Source organism: Perognathus longimembris, chromosome 15 (assembly GCF_023159225.1).
Source record: "Perognathus longimembris pacificus isolate PPM17 chromosome 15, ASM2315922v1, whole genome shotgun sequence".
Classification (NCBI taxonomy): Eukaryota; Metazoa; Chordata; class Mammalia; order Rodentia; family Heteromyidae; genus Perognathus; species Perognathus longimembris.
This window is the reverse complement of record NC_063175.1, coordinates 41,207,477-41,234,497: the sequence shown is the minus strand read 5'-3', so window position 1 is coordinate 41,234,497 and position 27,021 is coordinate 41,207,477. Positions and strand designations below refer to the sequence as shown.

Sequence of the window (27,021 nt, the reverse complement as noted above, 5' to 3'; positions counted from 1 at the left end):
TTAAGCTGGCATTCAGCACCCAGAGCATTCCCACAGGCATTTATAACTGTCCTTAGCATCTCTAGTGTCCATGTGTTCCCCCTGGATGGTCAGCTGGAGAGCAGGTTTCGGACCAGACTCCAGGTCAGCCTCTCTCAAGTGGCCATCACCTCCTGGGCCCATGTGCCCCATGTGCCACCCGCCATGTGGTAGGCCGCTGGGAGCCACCAGAGTACTGTTCATGCTCCAGCAGTGACCAAACGGCCCTCACCTGCGACACAGGACAAGTGACCCGCATGACCTCACAGTCCCTGCTAGTGTAAGATCTTGAAGACATAGATTGCTTGTAAATTGCCCTTTAAAATGATTTCCTGCGCATTGCTATGAACAGTAAGATTTGACAAGGGGAAAGCCATCTGTGTGGTTGCTTTGCCTCCCCCATCCCCACCTCCCTCCCATAAGCCCTTTGGCTTAATCTCCTTTAGTCTACCTGCACTAGAAGAATCTGAAAGATCAGGAATAGGAACGGCAGTGCAGTACAAAGCCTGGTTCTGCCAGGACTGCTGTCTCACTGACATTTGTTACAAGAGAGGCAAGTGTGTGAACTGGGGGTTCTCATGCAGGTTGCCAACTTTCCTCTCTCTGAAAGCAGGGCCATCCTCCCCTGTCTGGAGACTTAGGCCAGAGTAATGGGCTCCCCCTGCTCTGGGCAGTGGGTGAGAAGCACCCTAGGCTGCTGTCTCTGGGATGCGCCTGCCATATGCAGCCTTCGTAACAAGAGCAGAGCCAGGAAGCACGTGGCAGTGCGTGGGGGGATCTGCACAGATGGCAAATCCACGGCTTCCTCTGCCTCCTTCCAGATGAATGTGCTCAGAGCTCTGTGGAGGAGAATCTCCTGATGAAGAAGGAGCTGGAGGAGGAACGGTCCCGGTACCAGAACCTCGTGAAGGAATACTCCCGCTTGGAGCAGAGATATGACAACCTGAGGGACGAGGTGACCATCCTAAAGGCAAGGAGGGTAGTTCTGCTGTCCTGTGGCATTCCCTTTCTTTTGAGCCCCTTGTGTTGTCCAACCTTGCCCAGTGCTGTGTATGCTGGGCTGCTGGTGCCTGCTTTCCAGTCTCATGGTTGTGGAGCTTAAGGAAGCAGGCTGGTGAGGTGGTTCCTTCCTAAGGTTCCTTTCAATGTCAAGGTCTTACCGAGATTTGGGAAGTTTAAGGACAATCCCTCCCAGGCCTTCCTTCCCCACCCCATCTCGTGTGTGTGTGTGTGTGTGTGTGTGTGTGTGTGTGTGTGTGTGTGTGTGAGAGAGAGAGAGAGAGAGAAGAGGAGAGAAAGAAACTCTCGGGGTGGGGGACTACTCCTGTTTCTTCTGGAAAATTCCTGTGTTGCAACAGGATGCCATATGGAGCCCCTCCTGATCCCTGATAAAATGCAGGATATGTGCACCGTTGTCATGGTATTGCGGGATTTGTCATTCTTCACTCTCTATAAGAATTCCTCCAAGATATGTATATCCAAGCAAGATCAGTAAGTTAATTACATGGAAACCAGGAAGAGAAGCTGAATAGGAACTTAAATAGCAATCTGAAAATTTTTCACTGAGCTCAATTTTCCCTCTAAAAGCCAAATCAGATGCCAAAAAAAAACCAAAATGTATTTTTAAGTGAACAGTAGAAATGGTGTGCTATTTCCAGCAGGCTACTGTTTTTATGAGCAAAACTGATGGCATGTAGTTGAGAGGTTGAAGGGAGGGGCATTTGGGGCTCATTTGCAGCATTCCTTTCAAAGGGGCGAGGGGACCTGATTGCCCACATACATTCTGAGAGAAAGACTGGGAGTGAAGGGCTGCTCCCCTAGGACTTAGAGAAATAGGCCTATGGGTTGGTATACCATTGAAAGAACAAGGGAACCCAATCCTAATGGGAGAGTTGTGCAGTCTCCTAGTTATCATGCTACTGGGGAGCTTGATGGAGGGCTAAGAACCTAGGTGAAATGCTTTGGGGGAGCAACTCTATTTAGCTGTCGTTCCAAGAAACAGTGACATTTATTCTTGTTGACGAATGAGACAGGAGACCTGCTCCATGAAAAGTTCTCATTCACATGAGTCCATTTGGGGTTGCCACCTTTTTTTCTTTTGAACAGCAAACTCCAGGCCACAGGCGGAACCCATCCAACCAAAGTAGCTTAGAGTCGGACTCCAATTATCCTTCCATCTCCACCTCTGAGATCGGAGACACTGAGGATGCCCTCCAACAGGTAGAGGTAAGGCCGAGGTCTCGTGGGGCTGCCCTGCCCCAGGGGGGAATGTTTATTACCTGTGATGCTGCCCAGCTGGAATGTACCCTTCTGTCAGTGGTGACTTCAGAGAGCAAGGAATTAGTCCTGAGTGCGGAATTGTTCGAACTGTACTGGACTTAAGGACATTTTCTGTGTCAGGCATTCCATCTCTTTTCCTATGCCCACTAAAGGAGGGAGGGAGGAAAATAGATCCCTAATTCCTGTTAAAGGGAACTAAGGAATTGAGGCAGAGAGGTAAAAATTAAGTTTATGAAGAAGGCTGACATAAGAAGGAACAACTGATAGTGGCACATACCTATAACCCCAGCATTTAGGAGGCTGAGGTGGGAAGATTACTAGTTTGAGGCCAGTTTCATCTACATAATGAGTTCTCGTCCACCTAAGTCACTAACATAGTGCAAGTTTAGCCACCTGACTTAGCATCACAGCACACACAGGAGTATCCGTAAGTATACTGGGAAATTCTCCTCTCCGATTTAGAAGCTAGCTCTGAAACTCAGAGAACAACAGTAAATATTTGGAATGGAAGGATGCTGAGTGACTGTGCTGTTGTGTGCGAGGGACGGCCTCTTAGCGCCTTGAAACAGCATGCCATATGGTGAGTGTTATAATCTGTGTGTAATTTTGTCAAAGACACATAGACTCACACACAGTGTTTCCTCTGGCATTTGAAAAGAAGTCACAGCTCCTAAAGCAGGTGGAGATAGGCACAAGCAGGGGGGTTACAACAGCTGCCTTTCAAGCATGTCTCTGTGCTAGGTCACCCACAGCCGAGAGCTGTAAAATGGCAATGGCCAAGCCAGAGAAGGTTCCCACCTTGTCAAACTAAGCAGTTACCAGCAAGAATGTGTGATATAGTTGCAGATGCTTCTGGGTGCTATGAAGGAAAAGGATGCTAGAGAGAGAGAGAGTGGAGTCGAGGGTGGAGCATGGAAGATGTAGTCCTCGGGAGAAGGGGCTCCTGGGCCTTGTACAGTTCTGCAGGGCATGTACACAAAATGAGATTTTTCACAACACTGGTCTAAGGCCTTTTGGTTTTGGTCCAGCCCCTGGAGGCTTCATTCAGCCTGAACCACAGCTGCCTGTCCAGCATTTGTGTCTGCAGCTGTTTCTGTGAGATATGGGTGCTACATTCCCAGGTGTGGGAAGCCAAGACTGACTCAGGCCAGCCAAACATGAAACATTCCTTCGGTGCTTGTGGGACCAGATCCTATTGCCTCGCATGTATATAGTATATGTAATAGTCTGTATGGGTGTGTTCATGTACATTAGCCCCTCAGAGATAGATCGAGGTTTACATGTGGACCCCAAACATAGCAGAAACCTGGAAGGCACACCTAGGCATGAGCTTGAAGAGAAAAAAAAATCCACTGGGAAACTGTTGCTTTAAGATTTTTAAGATCTGCTGGCTAAATGGGTTCTGTGGCATGACAGTGATTCGTGAACCCCTCGATCCTTTATCAGCAAACATTACACCCCGAGTTTACAGTTTCCCTGGTGCAATGCCGTTTTCCAAAAGTGAATTCTTTAAACTTCCCAAGACAATGGCTGGGTCTGTATCCATCTATTCTTAGACTCCGCCTGGAGCACTGCCTTTAGAGCAGTGCTGGTTGGTTGGCACTGGTTTGTGCCTGAGGCATGGATCGCTGTCTAGGAGGAGTGAGGAGGCAGATGGCTGGCACTGAGGCGGGCGCGCGGAGGGCTGTGCGCTCCCCGAGGCCTGCGGGCCATGAAGAACCCCCTTTCCCGACTCCTCTTTTCCTTTGCAGGAAATCGGGGTGGAAAAAGCAGCCATGGACATGACCGTCTTCTTGAAGTTACAGAAGAGAGTGCGAGAGCTGGAGCAGGAGAAGAAGAAGCTGCAGGTGCAGCTGGAGAAGAAGGAACAGCAGGACAGCAAGAAGGTGCAGGTAGGTGTGTGACGGGGCCCGGGCCCGCTACAGCTCCCATGGCAGGCATGGCCCAAGGGATTGTGCTGGGGCTGGGTTTCAGAGCATCTTCCATCTGTGTTGGAGTCACACGGAGCCCCCACGCCGCCCCCGCTGGGCAGAGGTGCCTTCCCTTAGTCGTCCCTGGGAAGCTGCAGGGAGCTGCAGGTGTTTTGCCCTACTTGCAAAGCTGGCAGCTGCTCTATTTCAAGGACTTGTTGGACACCTGGGCTCCACCCAAGATGTGCCAGCAATAAAGGAGAAAGAACTAAAAACACAGGAGAATTCCTCAGCCATTGAGAAAACCCAAACCAAGAAGATTGGGAAGATCAGATATAACACAGATGAAAAGTAAAGACCAATGTGGGTAGTGCTCATGTGAAGGCAAAGTTGAGCACAGATTAATGTCTTAGAAGTCGAGAGCCATTAATTACAGCATGAGGACATAAGAATCATTCTCTGTTTCTTTGGAAGTATGAGACACACTTTCCATGGGATACAAGAGCAATCAATTCTAAGCTGGGTCATATCAATAGGCAAACCCATGGTCTCTTCTTAGGCTGGAGTTGCAGATTATGAGATTTGACACCCCTTCCTCCCCCAGTCCTACCTTTTATATCTTTTATGTCTACCCTTTCCAGTCAAATGTAGTGCACACTCTGATCTAAATTGCAATCAAACTCTTGAGGGTTTTGTTTTTGTACTGAGCATTAAGTGGAGAAATAAATCTTGTTGGTGGATTTAAATCTCTCAGGTGGGCTATATTCAGAATGAAGAGTGAAAGGGTTAGGTCTATAAATGACTCACTCAGTTATAAAGGGAAAGTCTCCCTGTCAGGCAAGCACAGATCAGATGCTATACAGATGTTCATCCCCGGAAACTCATTGCATGCTGAAAATATCAGAAGTCATGTGTTAATACACTCTGCTTTGCAGACATCCTGGCTTAGCAGCAAAACCTGCTATAGAGCCATCATTGTTCACCCTGGCGATTGTGGGGCTGAAACAAATCACTGTAAACTGGACCACTTGGAACAGCAAAAGATTGCTGTCTCATGCATGGTTCTAGGAGTAGAAGTCAGAAATTAAAGTGTTGACCTGGCTGTGCTTTGAAGTCTCTAGGGGACGCATTGTCCAGGCCTTTGCTCATGGCTTCTGGTATTGCAGGAGGTCTGTGGTTTTCTCTGACTTGCACCTGTGTGGCTCTAGTCCCTGCCTCTGTCTCCCATGACCTTCATCCCTGAGTGCCTTATCTTCTGATGAAAGGACCAGTCCTAGGGGGTAGGGATCACTTATCTAATGAGTTCACTTATCTTGATTATACCTGCAAAGACCCTGTTTGCAAATAAGGCCACATTTGTGGATGGAGCTGGTTAGAACTGCAGCAACGTATCTTATAGGAGAAGGTGTGTCTTATCCATATTCCATCTACAAGTGTCTGCAGGGACTGTGTGAGGGAGGGCAGGAGGGAGTTGTTTATGGAGGGCCTGAGGATTAAACTGCCTTGGAAGCTAGGAGGGAGAGGCACCAGAGGAGGGTGGAGTTGCTGGCTGTTTATACAAAAGCAGACTGAGCAGGATTGACCATGTTCAGAGGCATTTCTGTGGAACATGTGTGCTGCACTCCCTGCTCATCTTTCTGTCTTTGCCCACGCAGATCGAACAACCAAAGAATGACATCAATTTGGATCAGGATGCAGATCTGGCCTATAATAGTCTGAAGGTAAGGCTATCCATCCCCCACTAGAAGAGAGATGACAAAGCTGGACATCAGAAAATGAGGTCCTAAGCTCCAGGCTGCTGTAAAGTAGAGCCACAAGCAAAGAACCTTTCTCCACACTTTAGTGTCTTCCTCTTCAAAATGGAAGAAAATATATACGTACTCAAAGGAACAATAACCTCTGACTTATCTTCCTGATACTTCCTGTAAATGAAATACAGCCACTAGAATAAAAATCACTGCCAAAAAAAAAAAATCCAAACTTAGCATGGGCAGATGAAGACAGAAAGGTGTCCTTGTGCCTCGGATGCTGGCGTGGCAGCTGATGGTGAGGTGGACCTGTGGAGGCTGCAGGTACCCAGAGTAGAGAAAAAAAGAGATTGGACCAGCCCCATCTCTGTTCCCGCCCCCGATAATGCATGCAACCTGCCAGTCACAGGCCTGCAAAACAACTCCTAATGACCTCACTGCCCAGGAAAACAGCCCTAAATCACTTCCCTTGCTTTCTTCCCAAATTTTTTGCTGTAGTAAAATACCCATCGAATTTACATCTTAACTATTGCGAGGAGTACAGTTGATTGATATTAAATATATTCATAATATTATGCAGGATCCATTTCTCTTTTCATCTTGCAAAACTGAAATACCACTCACATTTAAGCTCACCCCACTCCCTGCTCTCTCCAGTTCCTGACAACTCCCAGTCTCTCTACTTTCTCTGATTTAACTACTGCTCAGAGCTGCAGAACACTTCAGCCACCAGCTGTTACCTCCTAAACCACCCCGTGAGGAAGCTGAGGTCCAAGATGGGGACCCAAGGCTTTTGTCCCAGCTCAGTGCTCCTCTACTGTGCAATCCCAGGATGACACACAGCTTCCAACAGGAAAATTACCCAGGCATTGAGTAACTAAATAGACTTCTTAGGGGCTTGATGTGCTAATCAATGATCACCTTACCCCAGGGCCCTCTTTGTGTCTATAGAATTATTCTGTCTGTGCATGGCTCTAAGTCTCCTGTAGATTGGGGGGGGGGGGCGATTGTAGAAAGACCGTGGACCAGGAGGGTGGAGCTTCTGGTCCTGGCTCAAGCTCTAAACTCACTGGGAGCCTTCACTTCCCTGGATTCGGCTTCTGCAGGGTGCTGACCTGCTCTGTCATCCTGCAGCTTTAGCAAACAGACAAGCAATGCCTTCTTATTATGTTTGTTTTTTTGGAGAAATTTTGAATCTTAAGTCAGAGACTTACCAGAAGTTTGTGATTGTCAGATTTTTAACTTAATCAGAATGTCTCAACCATGGCAAATATACTACCCAGAGTATATGAAAAGTTAATTTTCAACAGCGTTTGGGGCTATGTAGGACTGGTAATTTTCCCTTCACTGGCACGAACAGTTTCTAAATGATAACGCAGAATGACAACACAGGGTTCCTAAGTCACTGTGGTGTTCCTGTAAAATAAACTGAGGAAGGCTTCATCCCAGAATCCCCCCAAGGAAGGCCTTAAAGCCCATGCGCATACTAAGATTCCAGGAGTCCAGTGGTTTAAAGCTGCAAGCACCAAGGTGGGCCATTGAGTGGTGGTAGAATGCTTGTCTAGCATACATGAGACCATGAGTTCTGTCCCCAGCATCACACACACACACACACACACACACACACACACGCACGCGCACGCGCACGCGCGCACACACACACACACACACATGAGTATCAACCCAATATTCCCACAAGGGAAGGTTTCATAGTCAGATGTGCTTAGAAGCACCCACATAGGGAATCACTTTGGGGGAATTCTATAGAGGAATTGTGTAAGATGTTTCCCTCATATCCCAGGGTCCTGAATTCAAATCCAAGCTCCAGCTTTGATTGCTTGCTGATGTCAGTCAGAACCTTTATCATTAAAATGAGTAGATTACTCTCCACTTCCCCCTGGACCGAAGGAGCTGATTAAGGTGGCAAAGAGTAACCTGGGCCCTGGATATCATGACGTGTTGCCTCACTCTTGTCTGTCTTCCAGAGGCAAGAGCTGGAGTCAGAGAACAAGAAGCTGAAGAATGACCTGAATGAGCTGAGGAAAGCTGTAGTTGACCAAGCCACACAGAACAACTCCACCCACAGCTCTCCAGATAGCTACAATCTCCTGCTGAACCAGCTCAAACTGACCAATGAGGAGCTGGAGGTCCGCAAGGAGGAGGTGCTCATCCTCAGAACACAGATCATGAGTGCTGACCAGCGCAGACTTGCCGGCAAGAACACGGTAACCATGGTAGCATGGCTGGGCTTGTTGGGGGTGATCCTAGGTGACAGACAAGTCTCTTGCATAGGTTACCCGTAAGGACCTTAAAACTGAGAGATCTGGGATCTAATGGCAGCACAAGGAATTTGCTGCTCCTTCAACATAAGCCTTTCCGAGACCTGGAGCTAGAAGTTTCTAGAATCTTCTGAATAAGACACTCAAAAAGACAAGAGGTTGAGATAGGTGGCCTTTTTTTTTGTTGTTGTTGTTGTTGTTGTTGTTTTGCCTTGTGCTCCTTGCTCTTTACTTTGCTTCTGAAGTAGAATTTCCCTTCTCCCCCTCCCTCTTCTCCCTTATTACCATAAAGTAATTTCATTCCTAGCAAGCCCTCCCTGGATGGAAAGTTCCACTTAGTGTGTATCCCTAATAATGTTCCCTCGGGGGCCTAGTGTAGAGTGGAAAGGAGGGAGAACAGAAGCTCTCAGGGTCCTGTGGACTCTGATTGGCCGAGCCTCCTTGGTGTTGGCTGAGGGCTATGATACCTCAGTAGTAATGAGTGCGGTAGACGCGAGACTGAGCCAGATTTTAATCATGTCTTCTGGACACAGTGTGTTTTCTCCTCCCAGGGACTCTACCTGCCATCTCCCCCGCTGCTTGCTCTCAGTGCCCCCATAGCAGGCCTGGTCTGTGTCCTTTCCAAGGTGACCTTACCACATCATGTTCCTGCCTGTGCTTAGCTACAGTCACCTGAGCTCCTCCAGGCCTTCATCTTTTCCCAAAGCCATGTTTTCATTTCCCTATATTGTAAAGCCATTTCACAGCAGTTTGTATCAGTACAGTTGTTTACTTTTTTAATTTGATGTCTTCTAGGAGCCAAACATTAATGCCAGAACAAGTTGGCCTAACAGCGAGAAGCATGTAGACCAGGAAGATGCCATCGAGGCCTACCATGGGGTCTGCCAGACAAACAGGTAAGGCCCACCTCACCATAACCTGTGCCTAGAGAAGTCCATGGGAGGGGGCTCTGCCAACCTAAGCGGTTCCGGTCTGTTCTCAGGCACTGGCCATGTGCGTAGCCACAGGGAAGTGTTGATTAGAGGAGGTAAAAGAGAAGGAGTGGATTCGAATCACACCAAGTTCTCCAGGCACCTGGCTCTTAGCTTTAGTAAGACTGATTCTACATACCTGTAGCAGCTGGAACCCAGGTCCCCCGAAAAGTGTTAGGATCGAGGAGCTTTCTTGGAGGATGACAGGAGGCAGAGTGACAGGAAAGGCTGGCCAAGGATGGTTTCCATGCAGAAGCAGTCCATGCCACAGTGAGGTGTCTGCTCTAGCTGCCATCCTCGCTCTTTTAGAAGAAAGAGGACCCAAGGTAGACTCTAACACCCTTGAATGGGTCCATGTCCCCTCTGCCATGCTCCCCACGTGAGATTTCCTGGACTTTAGTTCATCAACAATCTCTGGCCCTATCAAGAAGGGACTGAGGGTTAAGGCGAAAGGGAATCCATTGTGGGATTTGCTGCTGTCTAGAAACCACTGCATGGGTGCTTTGGGTGCCTCATGTGCGGGTTGGGACAGTGTTAGCATGGTGTCTGTGACCATGGTAGGTCACATCAGGTAGGTAAGTTAATCTGAGTGAAGCACTTAATGGTGGTGAACGCATAATAAATGTTGCCACCTTTATCATGCTTGCCTTCCAGAGCAAAATCAGACCTGGCCTTTTCCCTGGCTTCCTTTCTCATTCACCTCAATTAATTTATTGTTGACTTGCTCCGCATTTGTTCAGAAGTACAAGACAGCAGACAGCTCCAGAAATCGGCAGTGTAGGTGGAGGTGGCACTGCTGCCACAACCTAAAACTTCTTTAACTGTCACGGAATCCCAAAAGACTGATTTCCAGACCTCCTAATGCAGTCCCTCTTCTGCGCCTGAAGAAACAGGCCCCGAGAGCTTAAGCAGCTCAGGCGCGCATCTGGCCTGTAGCTGAGTCCCGATAGAAACCAGGAGGCCCAGCTTTGAGGTTGGGGGTTGCCTCCCCCACACACACCCCCACACACACTAGGAAATCAGAAGAGGAAAGTAGTGTAGCAGGCCCCTGGAGGACACAAAACATGTTTCAAGAGAGAAGTAATTCTTCTGAAAGGAGGGAGAGAAGGAATGAAGGTGACTCACTCAGCTAAATCTGGAGTCCAGGTTATTCATTTTAAATTATCTTGGGCTGAAGATAAGACCTGAGATGAATAAGAGAAGCAGCAGAGGTGATATTAAAATAGCAAGCGAGCACGGGCAGCTGGGCTGCGGTGGTCTTATCTGTGATCTTCAGAGCTGAAGCTGATAGCTGCCTTTCTATTCATCCGCAAGGTTGTCAGGGATGCAGTCCTAGGTCTCAGCATTCCCAGAGGCTGTTCAATACCCTGGATTTGTCTTCTTTACAGCAATAACGGTGGTAATAAAAATAAACATGGCTTCTATTATATCCTAAGATAATTCCATTCCCAGAAATCCTAGCATATAATAGGCAAACAATAGCTTTGAACCTGGTTTAAGGACAGAAAAGAGCCATGCCCTTTGGGGAAGCCTGATGACTGAGGCCCCAGTGCCTGCCATACCCGGTGCTAGAGAGGCTACCGGTGGGTTCATCTCATCCAGTTCAGCTGTAGCCTTGAGGAAGCTACGTGGTGACTGTGAATCCACACGAGTAGAGAGAACAGGCTTGCAGGGAAGGAGGGCCCCCTGTGACTTGGGGACCCCAGCCAATAAGGGTGAAGATGGAGATTTGCACAGCCTTCCCTGTGGCCTGTAGTGGGGGGGGGGGGCCTTAGTGTTTAAGTATAAACCGTGTCTGCCTGTGTGATGGATGAGGTGTTCCCTTTACCATTGTGATGAACTCCGTCATGACCCTAGAAAAAATTTACATTGTTCACTGAGTTTTGTTGGTCCTGTGGGGAGAGTCCACACACAAATGCACCTCTATCGCAGTCACAGGTTCCTCTCATCAGCCATGGTCCCCAAGTGCGAGGCTCCTCGCTGACTGTCACTGTTTGGAGTCCTGTTCTGGTCTTTCCAACTCTGTCTTCCCTCTGCTCTCTCCCTCCCTTCTGCTCTGGCCTGAGCTCCCAGAATGTGGGTTGCTCTTTTGTACACTCTTCACACTTCTGTCTTGGGAACAGAAGACGAACCACTTTGATTATGACCATTTTACATACGGAAAAGCCAAGGTAATGACGAGGGGGCTGGGAAAGCCCAGCCTGGTGTTGAAAGTCTGTCATCTTCAGTTGTTTCTGGAAGAAGTGGGTTGGGAGACAAGTGGCTGCTGTTCTCAGGCCGACCCTGCCTCTACACAGCCCTCAAGGCCACAGAGCCAGGTGGGGCCCAATACAGTATGCTGGAGGCTCAGTCCTTGGATCTGTGACCATGTCTATGGAAACGCTGCCTGGGCTGTAGAACTCCAGAGCAAGGCCGGTGGTGCGTTACTGGGCCTTTCCCCTGGGACCCAGGGAGCAGCAGGAGGCCCTCAGCACTGAGAGTAGCTGCCACCTCACTGAGGAAGAGAGACGGTTTTTTATTCTTGCACACAGTCTGCATGGCACTCTGACCAAGACATTGGAAACCATGATCAACAAGGAGTGTGTCCGGTCTCCGTCCAGATGTACTTGACATGTTAAGGTCCATTGCTCCTAGAGCTCTGTTGCTGGGGGAATGACTTACTCATGGTAGCAAGGGTGACCAGAAGACTCTGGTTCTGAAGCTCTCTTGCCAGTCCTGGCCAGAGTCTCTTGAGTTTCCTTCTAGAAGAACATTGTCTCCTTGTTCTCCTCACGATTCCATTGGTCCTCAGCCAACAGCACACTTGCGATCTTCTGTCCTCAGCACAAAGCCACCGCTGTTGCTCCCCAGCGATAGCTCCTTCCGTGTGGCCAGGCCTGATTCTCAGGTGCTCCTGCTATTTGGGGGCCTCCTCCCACTTCTCAGAAGCCCCAACAAAGATTCCAGGCTGCCGAATAGAAAGAAATGAGAGCAGCAGTGTGGCACACCGGTCAGTGTCTTTCGGAAACAGGAAACTGACCATCTCTGAGCTTTCCCACCCAAGGAGGCAGGTCCTTATTCAAGGCAGAGCAGCGGTTTGCTGGGCCCTGTTTTTCAAGACCTCAACAAAGACACAGTAATTATTTTCCAGGGCCTTTTGTAGGGCACAACTTCTACAGCTAATAATGAAAGGTGGAGGGGGAAAAACCCTTGACGATACCTGCTTCCTCGTGACATGTGGAGAAATCACCCACCCAGGCAGGGCTGGTGAGAGCCAGGCCCGGGGCTGCCCGGGGATGCCAGGCTCAACGTCCAGTGTCCTAAGCACTGGGCCTGGCTGCCTCCGAAGTCACAGACCACCTACTGCCTTTTCCTTCTTGTGTATGTGCACAGCCTCTTCAGGAGAAGGGCTCATGCACAGGAGGTTTTCCATGAATATTACTGATTTATTGACATTAAGCATTAAAAAAAAGAAAGGAACAAAGAAAAAAACGAGTCCCCCTGCGCAGAGCTGTTTGGTGCTTGCCTTCTTACCCCAGCAGGTGGCGCTTCCTGTCCAGCCATGGTCCCTAGGAGCAAAGATAGTAAAGAGTATATAATACAGTCCTCTGGAGATGTGGTTTACCTAAGAGCAAAGTTCCAAGTACTATGGAGTTCTGGGCTACATCATTGTCTTTTATCTTTGTCTGTAGTGTTTGCCATATTACAGAATTCACAACTGCATTTCCCCGTGAGGCTGGTAATGGGTGATTAATGCTGCTTTGGATTTACCTCATCCTCTCCCTTGCACCATCCTGGAGAGCAGCTGTAGTTAGGAGAACAACAAAGTGAGGTCCCTTCTGTGCTGAGGGTTGGGGGGTGTGGAGAGGTCATTCATTCGGCATGCAGCAGGGAAAGCTTTTAGAAAAGAGCAGGAGGAGGGGTGACATTGTCCAAGAAGAAATGTACTCTTCACCTGATTTACATAACTGTAGCCCCTCTGCACGTTGACAATTTAAAAATACACAGAAGAAGAAAAAAAAAGGAGCAGTGGACCCGTGGGCTTCTAGCCAGGTGTCAGAATCTCTTCCTGGGCACAGAGCGAAGGCTGGAGAGGGGCCCTTCCTACTCGGCCTGATGTAATCCATTCTAGGCCTTCTGCAGGACTTCTGCAGCGCTACCCTCAGTTCCCCCAGCAGCTCTTCCTTTGGATTAAATCACTGCTACCCAAGGGCCTCATGCAAACACAAGTGATGACAGCTGAGGAGGAAAAGGGACACATTCAGCCCCCAGGTCCACGGAACAGCGTACCACATACAGGAGCTGGGGAGGCCACGTTCTGAAGAGGAAGCATGGCGGCGGCGTGCTGCTAGGTTACTGTTGCTTGCAGAATGGGTACGACACTGCTGTTGGGAGCATGTGTCCCCACCCACGATGCTTACTGGGCTCCCCATGAGGGTACCTGAACCCCTTCCACAGACAATAACTGGAACCTTGGAAACTCCGGGGAGATGCCGTCTTCACTCATTCAAAGTCTGGGGACCAGAGAAGAGGGGCTGGGAGCTTGCCAGCTTTGCCCTCTTCCCACCTTCAGTGCACAGTCGTTCCCCTTTCTGGCCTCCCTACTTGCCTGTCTCTCTCCTCTACACTGGACACTCTGTTTTTCTGTCCTTTATTTCTAGACAGACTGAGGATTGGGGATATTTGAATGAAGATGGAGAACTCGGCTTAGCCTACCAAGGCCTAAAGCAAGTTGCCAGGTCAAATACACGTTCTGTCCTCCTGTGTCTGCTCACTTCCATGCTCCTTGTGTTTGAGCCGGAGTGGGGGTGGGGAGGGGGGCAGAAGCGTGGGGCACAGTTCCCGCCAGTTGCTGACTGGTAGTCTTGGGGTCTTCTATCACTTTGTGTCCAGGATGTGTGAATGAGGTCAGAGGGGCTGGTTGCCAGCATGGCCCATGAATCTTAGAAACATGTTCCAGCCCCAGGTGCAGAAACACAGAGTAGCAGGCGCTTACAAGGCAGCAGGCACACCATTTCTAAGAACCAAAGTGGGGAGAAAGCTAAGCTCTGGGGACACGCAGCCCCGTGCTCCCTCCTTCCTAACCATGCAGCATCAGCCAAGACTGGCTCTGAATCTGCCATCAGAGCACATCCGGTCCTGCGTCAGGGACTTGGAGCTGACAAGAGCCATGTGTCGTGTGTGCGGTATAGTGTCTGGCCCTCTCAACACCCTCGTGGTGGGGAAGGTGCTACAGCTTGGTGGGTTTTAGCTGGTTAAGCACACAACCCAGCATTTGGTACCAGAGTCTGAACTTGCACTGCACAGCCCTCAGCGGTGGACGAGCAGTTGCCAGGGAGGGGTCGAGTCATAGCTTTGTTTGCTTGAGCCTTCCAGCAAGAGATGGGGCCAAGGTCATCTGGCTCATTTCCCAGAGGAGGAAACCAAGGTTCAGAGGGGTGGCACAGGTGCCGGGCCTGGCTCCCTAGCAGGTGATATGACAGAGCTGGAATAGGAGTCCAGCACCCTCAGTCATGCTCTCCTACCAAGGACCCTGCATGCTAACAGGAGAGGCAGCAAGCCTTGTGGCTCTCCAGCTCCTCCCTGGCTCAAATATGGCCCCAGAGTCTGTGAGCAGGGAACTGGCTCAGGTTCCTCATGGGAGACACTAGGTCAGGACACACCCTGCCACATGGGGTCATTACCAGAGAAAGTGTGTGTGTATATGTGTGTGTATATATAATGAACATGAATATATATATATATATATATATGTATGTATGTATGTATGTTCATTAACTGCTTCTGTTTCTGCACTGGTACTTATTCAGCAAGACTAAATTCTAATCTACTGAGGAATTTAATTTATCAAAAGAGAGATCATGTGCAAAACTAGGGCTTTCTCTTCCCTTTGTCAGCAGATTGGATGGAGTAAAACAAATAAATAAATGAATGCACTTGTGAACTAACACACAGGCCCATAGCATCAGGAACCCCAGCCCATGAGACCAGCCTTCTCCCTGGCTGTGGCCATGACCATCTCTTGGCCTTTGTTTTCTTCTGCTCATGCTGGGGAAGCCCAGACTAAGGCCTGAGAGGGAATCATCACTCACATAGACCCTGGCAGATGCGGCACGAGTTGGGAAATGCGTTCCCTGCACAGCAGATCTGGAACCCGAGTTTCTGTTCTCTGCAGTTCAGTTTTCACCTTACTGGTGATCATTTTTAGATATTGTAGCCAGTATTGAATGTGGTCTAAATCACATATGCTATCTAAATTACCAAATTATCCTGTACGATCCCATGTTGTTTTCCTTTGGTAGTAGATCTGTGGAGGATGAGTGGATTCCTCTGTCACTTCCTCATTCACTTGCATCACTGTGTCGAGAACCACTGGAAGCAGGTGTTAGCCCGCTATGGTGCTGACTCAGCTACCTCCAGTGTGGCTGTTGGTGGAACACAGTAGACTTCCCCTCTCTTGCTCCCTCCTCTCCATGGAAGTTCTTGCCTCCCAAACCAGCAGAACTGCAAACACATAGTGGCTGCCTGCTCCCAGCCTCCTGGGCAGCTGGGGGCTCTAGTAGCTGTCCCTTGGGCATTACCCACTTCCTAACTCCACCTCTGCATTCCTGGAAAAGACCAGGGCACCCCATACCCACATAGAGCATGTCCAGATGCTTTCTAGGGTCCCTTTCATCCAGCACCCCCACCTCCTTCTGTCAGCTACCCTGAATGAGAAAGCTGGCTTGCATAATTAAGTCCCAGAAGATGGCGTGGTCACCTGTAGCTGTGTTAGTGTCGGCTCCCCAGCTTCCATCAGTGTGGAGCAGGCACACTCTGAGGGCACCTGGCTGTCTCACACAGTCTTCCCAAGCCTTTCGAGACCCCCTCTGGGTCTAGGTGTGTCTGCTGCTTGTCTTGACTCCAGTTGATCTTAATTCTTCCCAGAGCTTTTGCAAATAGTCTTACTTTGGGAGCAGGGAGAATCTGAAGAGAAAAGTGGTTATAAAATTTGTGCATGTGTGATAAATCAGAGCAGTAACACTGGAGATGAATAGAAAGGCAAAATACATACAGAGAATAAGCAACTAGTGGAGAAAATAAATAATATAATTAGCCCAGTTTACCACTTTAATCTTTATGACAAGAGTCTTGTGAATTTGGGGACAGATGGAAATACTATAAATATTCACTTAAGGCCTGGCATGGTAACAGAAGTAGTATCCCAGCACTCAGGAGGCTAAGGCAGGAAGATCACAACTTTTGAAGTCAGCCTAGGCTGCTGAGTAAGAAAGCAAAATACAGAATGCAGAATGCAGGTCTGCTAACCAGCATGGAGGGAGCTTTCTCAGTCCCAAACCAGCAGACAATGCTCACAGAATGAGGAATGAGGGTGGAGAAAAAGAGCAGGAGTGCTCTTTGACCTTGGTTTCCTGTCTCTTGAGAGAGCAGGTTGGCTTGTTTGCCTGATGAGATCCATGATGGCTGTCTCCCTGCTTCATCATCCCCCGACTGGGGCTTAAAGATGGCTGCTGTTGTGTGCTTGGCCTCCCTCCTGTTGCTTCTGTCTGTGGCTCCTCACTTGCACACTGACCTGAGTCATGTGATCACACGTCCCATTTTTTTCTCGTGCAGGTTGCTGGAGGCCCAGCTGCAGGCTCAGAGCCTGGAGCATGAGGAAGAGGTGGAGAGTCTCAAGGCCCAGGTGGAGGCCCTGAAGGAAGAGATGGACAAACAACAGCAGACCTTTTGCCAGACATTGCTGCTCTCCCCAGAGGCCCAAGTGGAATTCGGTGTCCAGCAGGAGATATCCCGGCTGACCAACGAGAACCTGGTGAGTGGCTTCATGAATCACAGCTTGGAAATCATGTTTGGAAGAAAATAGAATCAGGGAAGGCTATTAGCCAGATAGGCCAATGCTCAGTATCCACTGTGTATCTGCTGATAAGAGATAACTGAATTATCTCCTTTTGTAGAATTTAGTGGCTTCCAATGTCCGTGATTGTTGAGTGTAATATGGAGGTCAGAGACCCCATTACCTTGAGCTCAGTGGAGCCAGCCTCATGTCTGTTCTGCTTGTTGTTAATTGGGACTGGAAGATCCAGGAAAGCCTTATCCCTATGCCTGGAGCCTTGTTCGTCTTCCCTGAGGTGGCCATCTGTCTCCATGAGCCTCATCTCATTCATTAATCTAGCCTGAGACGTGCTGCCTGGTATTGGCTTCTGAAAGGTTGAAAGCAAGAACTGAGGAGCCTCTTCAGCTCTAGTCCCAGAACCATCACAGCACAACATCACTTTTGCTTCGTGACAAGTCACGTGGCTGGGCCAGGTATAGAGGAGGTGGGCCACCTCCTAATGGAGGAGAAATTGTTGGCAGCCATCTTTGCAAATAGGAACCGTGGCAGAAGTCAGAGAATTGGAAGAGTCTCTATCCTATGAAGATACTACAGGTCAGGAGAAGGAAAGCATTCAAAAACTAAGAGGAGGACAGTTGCTATTAATACATGATTCTACATGGGAATTAACAATAAATATTAAAGCAAGAATTAGAAAGAGGCATGGGGGAGAAAGAGAAACACGAAGGAGATGGGAACTGTGCCAACTGGCAAGGAGGAAGGAAAAATGTCAGCTTTTCATCCCTGTAATAAAGTGCCTGACATAAACAACCTAAAAGGAGGAAACATGTATTTGGCCGTTTCAGCTCACGATCAGGAAGTGCATCACAGAGCAAAGCTGCTCACCTGATGGCAGCCAGAAAGCAGAGAGGTGAGAGAGAGAGAGAGTAAAAAATGTTCTTTTCACAAACATGAAGCTAGCAACTCTTAATTCCTCCAAAGGAGCCCTCCATCCTAAAAATGCCCTCAGTGAACTGTGAATTAATTCATCAATCGGTTGTCTATGAAGGTTAACAGTCTCATGATCCAGTCACCTCCTAAAGGACCCCAAAATATTTTTAGAGGATCTGGTGTGGCATGTTGGCTTCTTTCTTCCTCATCTCGCTGATCACTGAAGCTTGGCTCTAATGGTAATGAAGGGGTGGGGTCCTCATCCTCCCTGCCTCCTGTGCCTAGCTTGATCAGGGTGACACTTAATGATGGCAAAATCTTTTCCTGACAGTTTACTATCCTAGGTCCTCATGAGATGACTTGCTTCCAGTGGCAACAGTTGCTATAAATTGGGGCCACAGGCCAGGCACTGGTGGCTCACGCCTCTAATCCTAGATGGAGGCTGAGATCTGAGGATCATGATTCAAAGCCAGCCCAAGCAGGAAAGTCCATGACACTCTTATCTCCAATTAACCACCAGAAAACTCGAAATTATGCTGTGGCTCAAAGTGGTAGAGCATAAGCCCTGAGCAAAAGAGCTCAGGGACAGCACTCAGGCCCAGAGTTCAAGCCCCATGACCAATCACAACAACAAAAATTGCAGCCACAGCCTCTCTCTGTCCTGTGTGGGTTCTGGGCCAACGTGGACCATTCCAGCCCGGTTCCCCACATTCCCACACCTCTACTTTCCTGTCTATTCTTTCCCAAGGCTCTACGCTGCTTCTCTGGGACACCCAGGTGGTATGTCCTCTGGGATCAACATGGCAACCTAAGGAGGCTTGGCTTGGGGAGCCCTGGGATTCCAGAAGGCGCTAGAGAGCCGGAATGGGAGGACTTTGCCCTGTCATTACTGCAAGAATGAACTCAGACCCTTTGCCTGCTTCCTGGGCTCCAGAGCAGGGAGCTGAGGTTGTGTGCGGTGGCCCTCCTGGCCTGGCTGAGCCCACAGTGCTCCCTGGGCCCCTCTGTCCAGCATGGGCCTCAAGTTACTTCACACACTTCCTGCTTCTGCTTTCAGGACCTTAAAGAGCTGGTAGAAAAGCTGGAAAAGAATGAGCGGAAGCTGAAGAAACAACTGAAGATCTACATGAAGAAAGTCCAGGACCTAGAAGGTACGGTGTGTGAGAGGGTGTGAGTGTGCATTGTGAAGCGAAAGTGTGTCTCCCCATGCCTGCTGCCTTTCAGAGCAATGTCCATTTCCCCAGGCTCCTGGCAGCCGTGCCCGCGCCAGCCGTGGCATAGGGGAATTTCAGCCCCTCATGCTTACACATTCTCCGCGGAATTGAGCAAGTATTCAGTGTTTACCCTGAGCCAGGCTCTGCCAGGTGGAGAAATGGGACATGGAAAAGGTGACCACATGGTCCCTACCTTCTCAGGGCTCAAGATTGCACGCAAAGCTTCTTGCTTGTGAAAGAATACATGTAGAACAAACACCCGAGTCCCAGGGGCCTCATTCCATGCCAGACAGTATCAACATTAAAACTGGAGGTGGGGGGGCGGGCGGGGAGTTGGCTCAGAGAGGGCCAGCAGAGCTCTGTCTCCCCAAGTACCGGGAGAGTCCTGTCCTCTGACCCCCTGCTGCCAATCTATGGGCCACTCTTCAAGTGCCTGCCCCTCAGCATGGAACCCTTCTTCCCCCATCAGCTCAATAGCCACCACCCAGGGCTGAAGTCCTGTTGTATGTTGTCCTGATGCCACCGCCCTGGCCTCAGATGTTGCTTTATTTTTGTAGTCAGGTCCTTGTTTCCATCTGCTCCTCTGGGACAGCAAGGATATCTGGGCCCCACGCCAGGCACAGACTCATATATAGGCAGGTATAATCTCATACCTGACTATATTTGAGCTGGTGGTCTGTCCCCACACCTGCCCACCTCCCCATCCTTTCATCCTGTGAGTTCTCATTGTCGGTCCTTAGGTCCTCATTTTCCTTGGCTTCCAGCCCCTCCCTTTTACTTGGCCCTGAAGTCCAGGCACTCCTCTTCCTGAGTGCTTGTGTGACTTCCCCTCCCACTCCCTGTGGCCACGCCTCATCCCAGGCTCTCTGGTGACTGAGCAGCCTCCCAGGACTGGCCCTCTGACCCTCTTCACAAAGCTTTCTGGCCTCCATGGCCTCCCCACAGCCTGCAGAGGGAAGTTCCAGCTCTCACCTGGAGATTTTGTTCTCACTGCATTACACATGTGTGCACCTGTACATGCACACATATGCATACACACATACAACCTGCAGCCAGTCATGGTACAGAGATCATATGTCCCCCCTGGGTGGTCAGTCATCCTGCTCCTCTCCCATCATACAGGAACTTGTGTGATATGGGTCCAGTGGGTGGATGGACAAGCCCCTTCTGCTGGGTTAGGGTCCCACCCACACTTGGTCAGGTCCTTCTTGCTGCAGCCACTGTCAGAACTGCTGGTTCCTACTCCTGGCCTGACACTGGGCCAAGCTGCATTGGAGCATGTTTCCCCATGAATATACAGGTCCGCATCTTTAGCTAGACAAGCCAGGGATACAGTTGGTCTCTGACCCCATCGTATCTGTTCCTGGGCTGGCGAAAGCACCTTGCATGCAGTAGACACTGGATATGTGTGAAGATCAATCTGTGGGGACCACCACACTCTCCCACCCACTCAGGCTGAGGGAAAGGCCCGAGTGAGGTTTTCCAGGCCTTTATAACCCCAAATGCAGCACCCAGACTCCTCCCAAATCATTAGCTTACAGACTTGCATTTAGCAAGTTCCCCTGCCAGAGTCTGTATTCAGGTGCCCAGGATGGTGTTCCTGCCTCACCGGCACCATCCTGTTCCCCTGTCCAGCCTGGCAGTTATCCCATCGCTGTGTCTTGATGGCTGCTTTGGGGGCATGTTCAGAGACTTGAGCTGAGCTGGCCTGGCCATGGCTATGACATCATCCCAGGAAAAGAGCACCCGTTTTTCTTGCAGCTTGGTAGGGGAAGACCACTGGATGGGCTGAACACCCGCTCTCTGCCTCACACCTGTACAGGTTTTCCCTGGCCCACAGTTGTCCTTCTGGGGAATTCCTCCTCTTGTGGACCCCCAAACTGAGGGCTAGCATCATTGGCCCACTGTTGGAGTGTGCCACAGGCTCCCAGAACTGATCATGTAGTATGGGACCTCAGGGGGGGCCCAGACTCAGGTCCACTCTCCTCCCTCCGGGAGCAGCCATAGATCCTTCTTCATGCTTCTGATGTCTCTCTCCTCCTCAGCCACCCAGGCATTGGCTCAGAGTGACAGAGGGCACCAGGAGCTCACCAGGCAAGTCACAGTCCAGCGGAAAGAGAAGGACTTCCAGGGCATGCTGGAGTACCACAAGGAGGACGAGGCACTCCTCATCCGGAACCTGGTGACAGGTCAGGAGTCATTGAGCACCCTCCCCCATACTGCCATGTCCATCCACATCACAATGCCCCCCCCTCCCGTGCCCCACACAGCTCAGCCCACTTCCCTCTTCCACCCCATACCCACCATCTCCGAATAGCCTGTTCGTTGTCCTAATAACCACCCACTGCTTATCCAAATGGAAGTCCCATCCCAGTCACTCAGTGCCAAATAAACTTGGGAAAGAGAGGCCTCTTGGTGCCCGCCCAGTGGCCAGATCCAGGGGGAGCTGCCAGCCTCGCCCCTGTAACAGCAGCCACGGCACCCCTCCCCTTGGCAAAGCTCTGCAATCACAGCAGCTGAGGCTGTGGGCCTCGTCTGGGTCAGAGACTCTGCCAAGCCCTTAGCCTCCTCGCTTTGTTGAATGCTCCCAGCATCCCCTTGAGGTGGGCACTACATTCTCACCCCACACCGGAGGACACAGATCACGCCAGCAACTGGCCCAGCGCACACAGCCAGTGAGGGGTGAATCAAAGCTTCTAATCCCCCATCGCTGCCGCCCTTCACTGGTTAAAATCGCCGCAGCACGGCTCGTTATAACCGTGACCTCTGGAGCCAGATAGCCCGCGTATGTGCAGGCGTGTCCTTTTCCTTCCTGGCCAGGTGGCTAAGGACTGGGGAGCTTGTGGGTATTGTGGGGAGGGACTCTGCCAGTAGCCCTGAGTTAGGAGATGAGGAAATCAGTGATTTGTTGCTCAGTATGTCCCCTGCAGCAGCTGCCCTGGAAGCATCCCCTGGGGAGGGTCGCTCCCTGCAGACCTCGGGAGCTGGAATGTGGCGGCAAGAAGCCAGGTGGCTCCCGTGCTCACCGGCGGAGGAGCGCTGGGCTCAGCCATGCCACGTCCCTCGGGGTGGTCAGCCTCCGCTGCATTCACCTCCATGGCAGGGGTACAGCTGGCCTGCCTGTGTGTTGGGTAGCATTACCAGGCAGCTGTGAGAACTGTGCCCTGCTTGGTCTTCAGAGCTGCTGACAGGGGAGAGATTTCCATTGAGTCAGTACAGAACCTCCCGCCCCTTCTTGGCTGCACAGCAAGCAGGGCCTTGGACATCCCTGCAGGCTGCTGGGGCTTGTGCTTGGGAGAGTTCTATATTGCGGGGGGACGGGGGGAACGGGGGGCACCTCCTGCACTGCTATACAGAGATCTTGGGAGCTGCTTACCTCACCAGAAGCCTTGGCCTATACAATATATTTTTTTTCTGCATAAATGAATGTGAGTGGCATTCTAATTAAACCCAAGACCAACGTCCAGGCATCTGTTGAAACTAGAAAAGGCCCAAATGTTAAACATGAGTCTAAAGTATCAGGGCCTGTAGTTAGGATTCACTAGGTGGCTGTACTTAAGGGAATGATGGAACCCAAGTTGCCATTGGAGGTGGCAGGACAACCCCCACCCAACCGAGATCAGCCCTGCCCACATCTTGGACGGTAGGCAACCTCCCCTCACTGCTTTGCAAGCCTAGAGGGCTCCGGGGCTTTGTTTGGGTGGGATAATAAGAGTGAAGGCTGTGGGCAGGGTCGTAGCCAGGGCCATTGAGCAGGTGACACTCTGAGGCTCTTCTCGCCTTTGGACATTTCCCCCCTCGGCTCCAGGCTCCTGCTGTCACTCAGGCCTTCCAACCCGAAGCTCTCTGGAGCACATTGCACACAGCAGCTTCTCCTGGCTGGTTTTGGTAGGCCTTTTGGTAGGGCAGAACCAAAAGGCCTGCAAGCCATCAGGGAGAGTCACAGGGTCCCCGAAGTCTAAGACAGCAGCTGGAGGAAGTGGCAGAGGGGCCTCTGGGCTGGTGCTGGAGAGAGGGCAGGGTGGCAATGATGGGCTGGAACAGTGTGGCCGAGCCATTGGGGCTCAGAGCTGCCAGGTTGTAGCTCAAGCATGGAGGATAAAATGTGGCTTGGGTTTTCTACCACTCATGACTGTGCATTTGCAAGCATGTGTACACCACTGCTACTGATCAGATCAGAAGGAATTTGCATATCCTGGGCAATCTCAGCCCTCTTCTTCTGTCCTCTGCTCCTCTACCCCAGAGGCAGGTTACATTCTCAGTGAACCATAGAGAAATCATTACAAAAGGTCTCTGTTTGAAGCCATTGTGTCCCCCATAGATCTAACTCATGGTATTCCTTGCTGTTAGACCTGAAGCCCCAGATGCTCTCGGGCACGGTGCCCAGCCTCCCCGCATACATCCTCTATATGTGCATCAGGCATGCGGATCACACCAGCGACGACCTTAAGGTGCACTCCCTACTCACCTCCACCATCAACGGCATTAAGAAAGTCCTGAAGGTAAGGAGCCCGTGCAGAAGGGGGAGTTCTCTACGCACTGAGCAAAGCTACCAACCTGCGCAGAAGGGGCAGTTCTCCATGCACCGAACAGCTAGCAACCCCGTGTCATTTGCCTGTGTCTGGGTTCTGCTACTCTCCCTCTAGAGTAGGTAGGATGCCTGCCATTCCCAGAGAAGGATGCTCAGGCTCCAAAATAGCAGGAAGCCCAGCACTCCAGTGTGGGCCTCTGGCCACCTCCCTTCTGACCTCTAGGGATGTTCTGTGCTAACGAAAGGCCTGGCTACCCCCCGCCTCAGATGCTAGGGACATGTCCTTCAACAACCAAGGATGGGTCTCACTCGAGTGAGTTCAAGGACACATCTAGAAGCTAGTTCCTCTCCCATTTCACCTGGAAGCTGGGTGCATGCTGCCCACAATGGCCCAGGGAAAGCTGCTGACATTCAACTGTAAGATGCAGCTCCCTGGGCTGCCCACGGGGGCTAACAGCTCAAGAATGCCACTTAGGTGGCTCACACCTGTGGGTCCTAGCTACTTGGGCTGAAATCTGAAGATTGTGATTCAAAGATAGCCTGGCAAGGAAAGTTCATGAGACTCTTATATCCAATTGACCACCAAAAAAATAAATAAATAAAAGCCAGAAGTAGAGCTGTCGTTCAAGTGGCAGAGCACCAGCCTTAAGGAAAACAAAACAAAACAGAATGGACAGGGCTTGGGCTCTGCGTTTAAGCTCCAGTACCAGTTTAAAAAAGAGAATGCTTACCGAAAGGTGCAAGGCTCTTCACACATGTAATGGACACCACTTCCTCACTAGCTTGTCTGCAGAGTCCCAGGGGCCAGGAGAGACCCACGTGTTACTATTCATAGAGACCATCTCCAGCTCTCCCCCACACTGCCACTGCTGGCATGGGAGCTGTCCTCGGGAGCACCGAGGGCAGCCCTGGGTCTGGTAACTTGGGTCCCGTAAGCCTGTGGTCCCTGCTCGGAGAATACCAAGCCAGCCTTGAGCTCCAAGCATCATGGCCTGCTGTGCTCTCCTCACAGCTCCAAGCATGGATCACCTACATGCGGCCATTTCTCAAGGGCGTGTGTCTGACCTTGACCTCCTGGAGGGCTCCTGCTGGAGTCTTTGATTCGGCCTAAGTCAGCCTGAGACTGATTTCAAACACCTCTTCCCTAATCCCAAGCTAAATTAGCTTGCACCAGTCTCCTCCCCCCCCCCCCCCCAGTCACTGCACTCTACCTCTTAGTTCTGTTGGTTGAGCGCTACCCCTCTCTGCCATTTAAATAACAACACGTAGATCCCAGCATCAGCTCCATGAAGAGGAAGTGTACCACAGACCGGATCATGGTTGTGAAGGTTGCTGAGTGGCCTGTCACTTCATTATGACTCTGTTGCCATTGAGCACATGGCCCCTAGGTGAGTGAGATATCAGGACATTTTGCTGTCTTGCTTCCCAGCACCCCATGTGTTGGATAGCTGCTCAGTCAGTCCAGGGAGGTAGATGAGAGCCTGGAGCCTCCAGGATGAGCCTCAGCTATGCAGCCTGGCTTCGCCTTCTTCAGCTACAGAAAACACGTGTTTACATGCATCACTACATGCACACCACTCAGCAGAGGGTCTGGGAGTGGTTCTAGGTACCATTGTGGGGAAGGTTAGCAGAGCAACTCCTCAGCAAAGGATATCTTCCTTGTGCCTAACAAGTAGTCTTTTGACTTTCCTGTAGCAAGACTGCTACAGAATGTGGGATATAATGGGGAACATGGGCAGAGAGGTACTAAGTAGTCTTTCTCCTAATAGGAAGCCTGAAATGCTCTTCTCTTTTTGCAGAAGCACAATGATGACTTTGAGATGACATCGTTCTGGCTATCCAACACCTGCCGCCTCCTTCACTGCTTAAAGCAGTACAGTGGGGATGAGGTGAGTGAGATCAATGTCCAAAAGACAGCCTGCCTTGCTCACCGATTGTTCTAAGGTACAAGAGCCCCTGAGATGATGTCTGTAAGGTCTGCGGAGTGCCCTGTCTTAGACTTGGAAGCCTTAGCTCCAGCTTTAAACTTGCAACTTAATCAGACTCCTTGGTCTGAGCTCCAGCTGACACTCTCATTTTCATGTTCCTCTCTGAACCTCCAACTTCCATCTTTATCTAAGGGTGCACCGTTCCCATCTCTCCCCCACTCTGTAGCCAGCTCCTTGACTTAGTGACATGGCGCACTTTTGCTCCCGCATCCCTGCAGGCCTCCTCCGCTTCTCCCCTGCCTTTCTTTTAATACCCGCCCCCCACTTCTCAAGGTGAAGATGTAGCAGAAATGCAAGTAGTGCAATTATGTTGAAAGCTTGATCCCATTCTTTGTGCCAGAACAAATTTTGACACTCTTCTCCCTGGGACAGTAACAGAATCTGCCACCCCAGTAAGTCTTGCCTTTGGAATGTGGCTTGACTCCATAGCTCTCCCAAGAGTGAGAACTTCAGAGCGGTCAGGAGGAATAGCTGCAAGTGGTAGAGAGTGCTGGCCAAGTAAGGTCCTGAGTTGCAACCCCAGTACCAGCAAAAGACAAAGAAGAATCAGAACTTCGGTTGCTCACCTGCTTGTTCTAAGTTAAAGGTAGAAGAAATGGCCTTCATCTCATACCAGATGCCTTCTGTTACATAATCATAATAGCATACACAAGCTCTTGCTTTACACATGGAATAACATTCAATATCATTTCAGCGGGTTCCGTGTGTTTACCGGTGCTACATATACTCCAATATCACGTAGGGCAAGGTCAGGACCGAGGGCTCCATGACATGAGGCTGTTATTCCACATGCTCAGGGAAAGACTTGAACCATGGCATAACCAGGTCTGTGCAGCCCAGAGAATGAGGACAAATGGAAGGCCCTCTCAGTAATTGCAATTACTCTCCCTCCAAGCCTGCTTTCATGTCATTAGAAATTGCTTTGAGCAGTTGGCACATGCCTGTTACACTCAGGAGGCAGAGGCAGGAGGATCAAGAGTTCCAGGAAGAATGAAAGAAGGAAGGGAAGAGAAGGGAATGGAGGAAAGGAGAGAAAGAAAGAGGGAGGCAGGAAGGGAGGAGGAAGGAGGGAGGAGGAAGAGGAGAGGGGAAGAGAAGGAGGGAGGGATAAGGGAGAGGGAGGGGGACTTTGTCACTCAGAACCATTGTGAGGCCTAGCCTTAGACAGTCACTTGTCTGAGAACACTGATCTTTTAGGGGCCACTGATTTCTTTTGGCCTGAATACAAATGACACTGGAGCTGGGTATGATGGTATATGTGTAAAATCCCAGCACGTAGGAGGCTGAGTCAGGAGGATCACACCATGGAGGTCAGCCAGGGCAACATGACACCGTCTCT

General features: G+C 50.3%; 1 protein-coding gene across 2 annotated transcripts in view; it reads left to right on the top strand.

Moving 5' to 3' along the window:
- Myo5b (myosin VB) overlaps positions 1–27,021 on the top strand; it is a 281,784-nt gene that overhangs the window by 242,534 nt on the left and 12,229 nt on the right. Inside the window, exons 24-34 of one of the 2 annotated variants that reach the window (XM_048363621.1) lie at positions 840–973; positions 2,125–2,244; positions 4,050–4,190; positions 5,864–5,929; positions 7,942–8,181; positions 9,031–9,131; positions 16,800–16,998; positions 19,007–19,100; positions 21,209–21,352; positions 23,514–23,665; positions 25,494–25,583. In XM_048363621.1, coding sequence (XP_048219578.1) covers positions 840–973; positions 2,125–2,244; positions 4,050–4,190; positions 5,864–5,929; positions 7,942–8,181; positions 9,031–9,131; positions 16,800–16,998; positions 19,007–19,100; positions 21,209–21,352; positions 23,514–23,665; positions 25,494–25,583 — 1,481 coding nt within the window. Of the gene's footprint in view, positions 1–839; positions 989–2,124; positions 2,245–4,049; positions 4,191–5,863; positions 5,930–7,941; positions 8,182–9,030; positions 9,132–16,799; positions 16,999–19,006; positions 19,101–21,208; positions 21,353–23,513; positions 23,666–25,493; positions 25,584–27,021 lie in introns of both variants that reach the window. The other variant, XM_048363620.1, reaches the window with a different exon arrangement.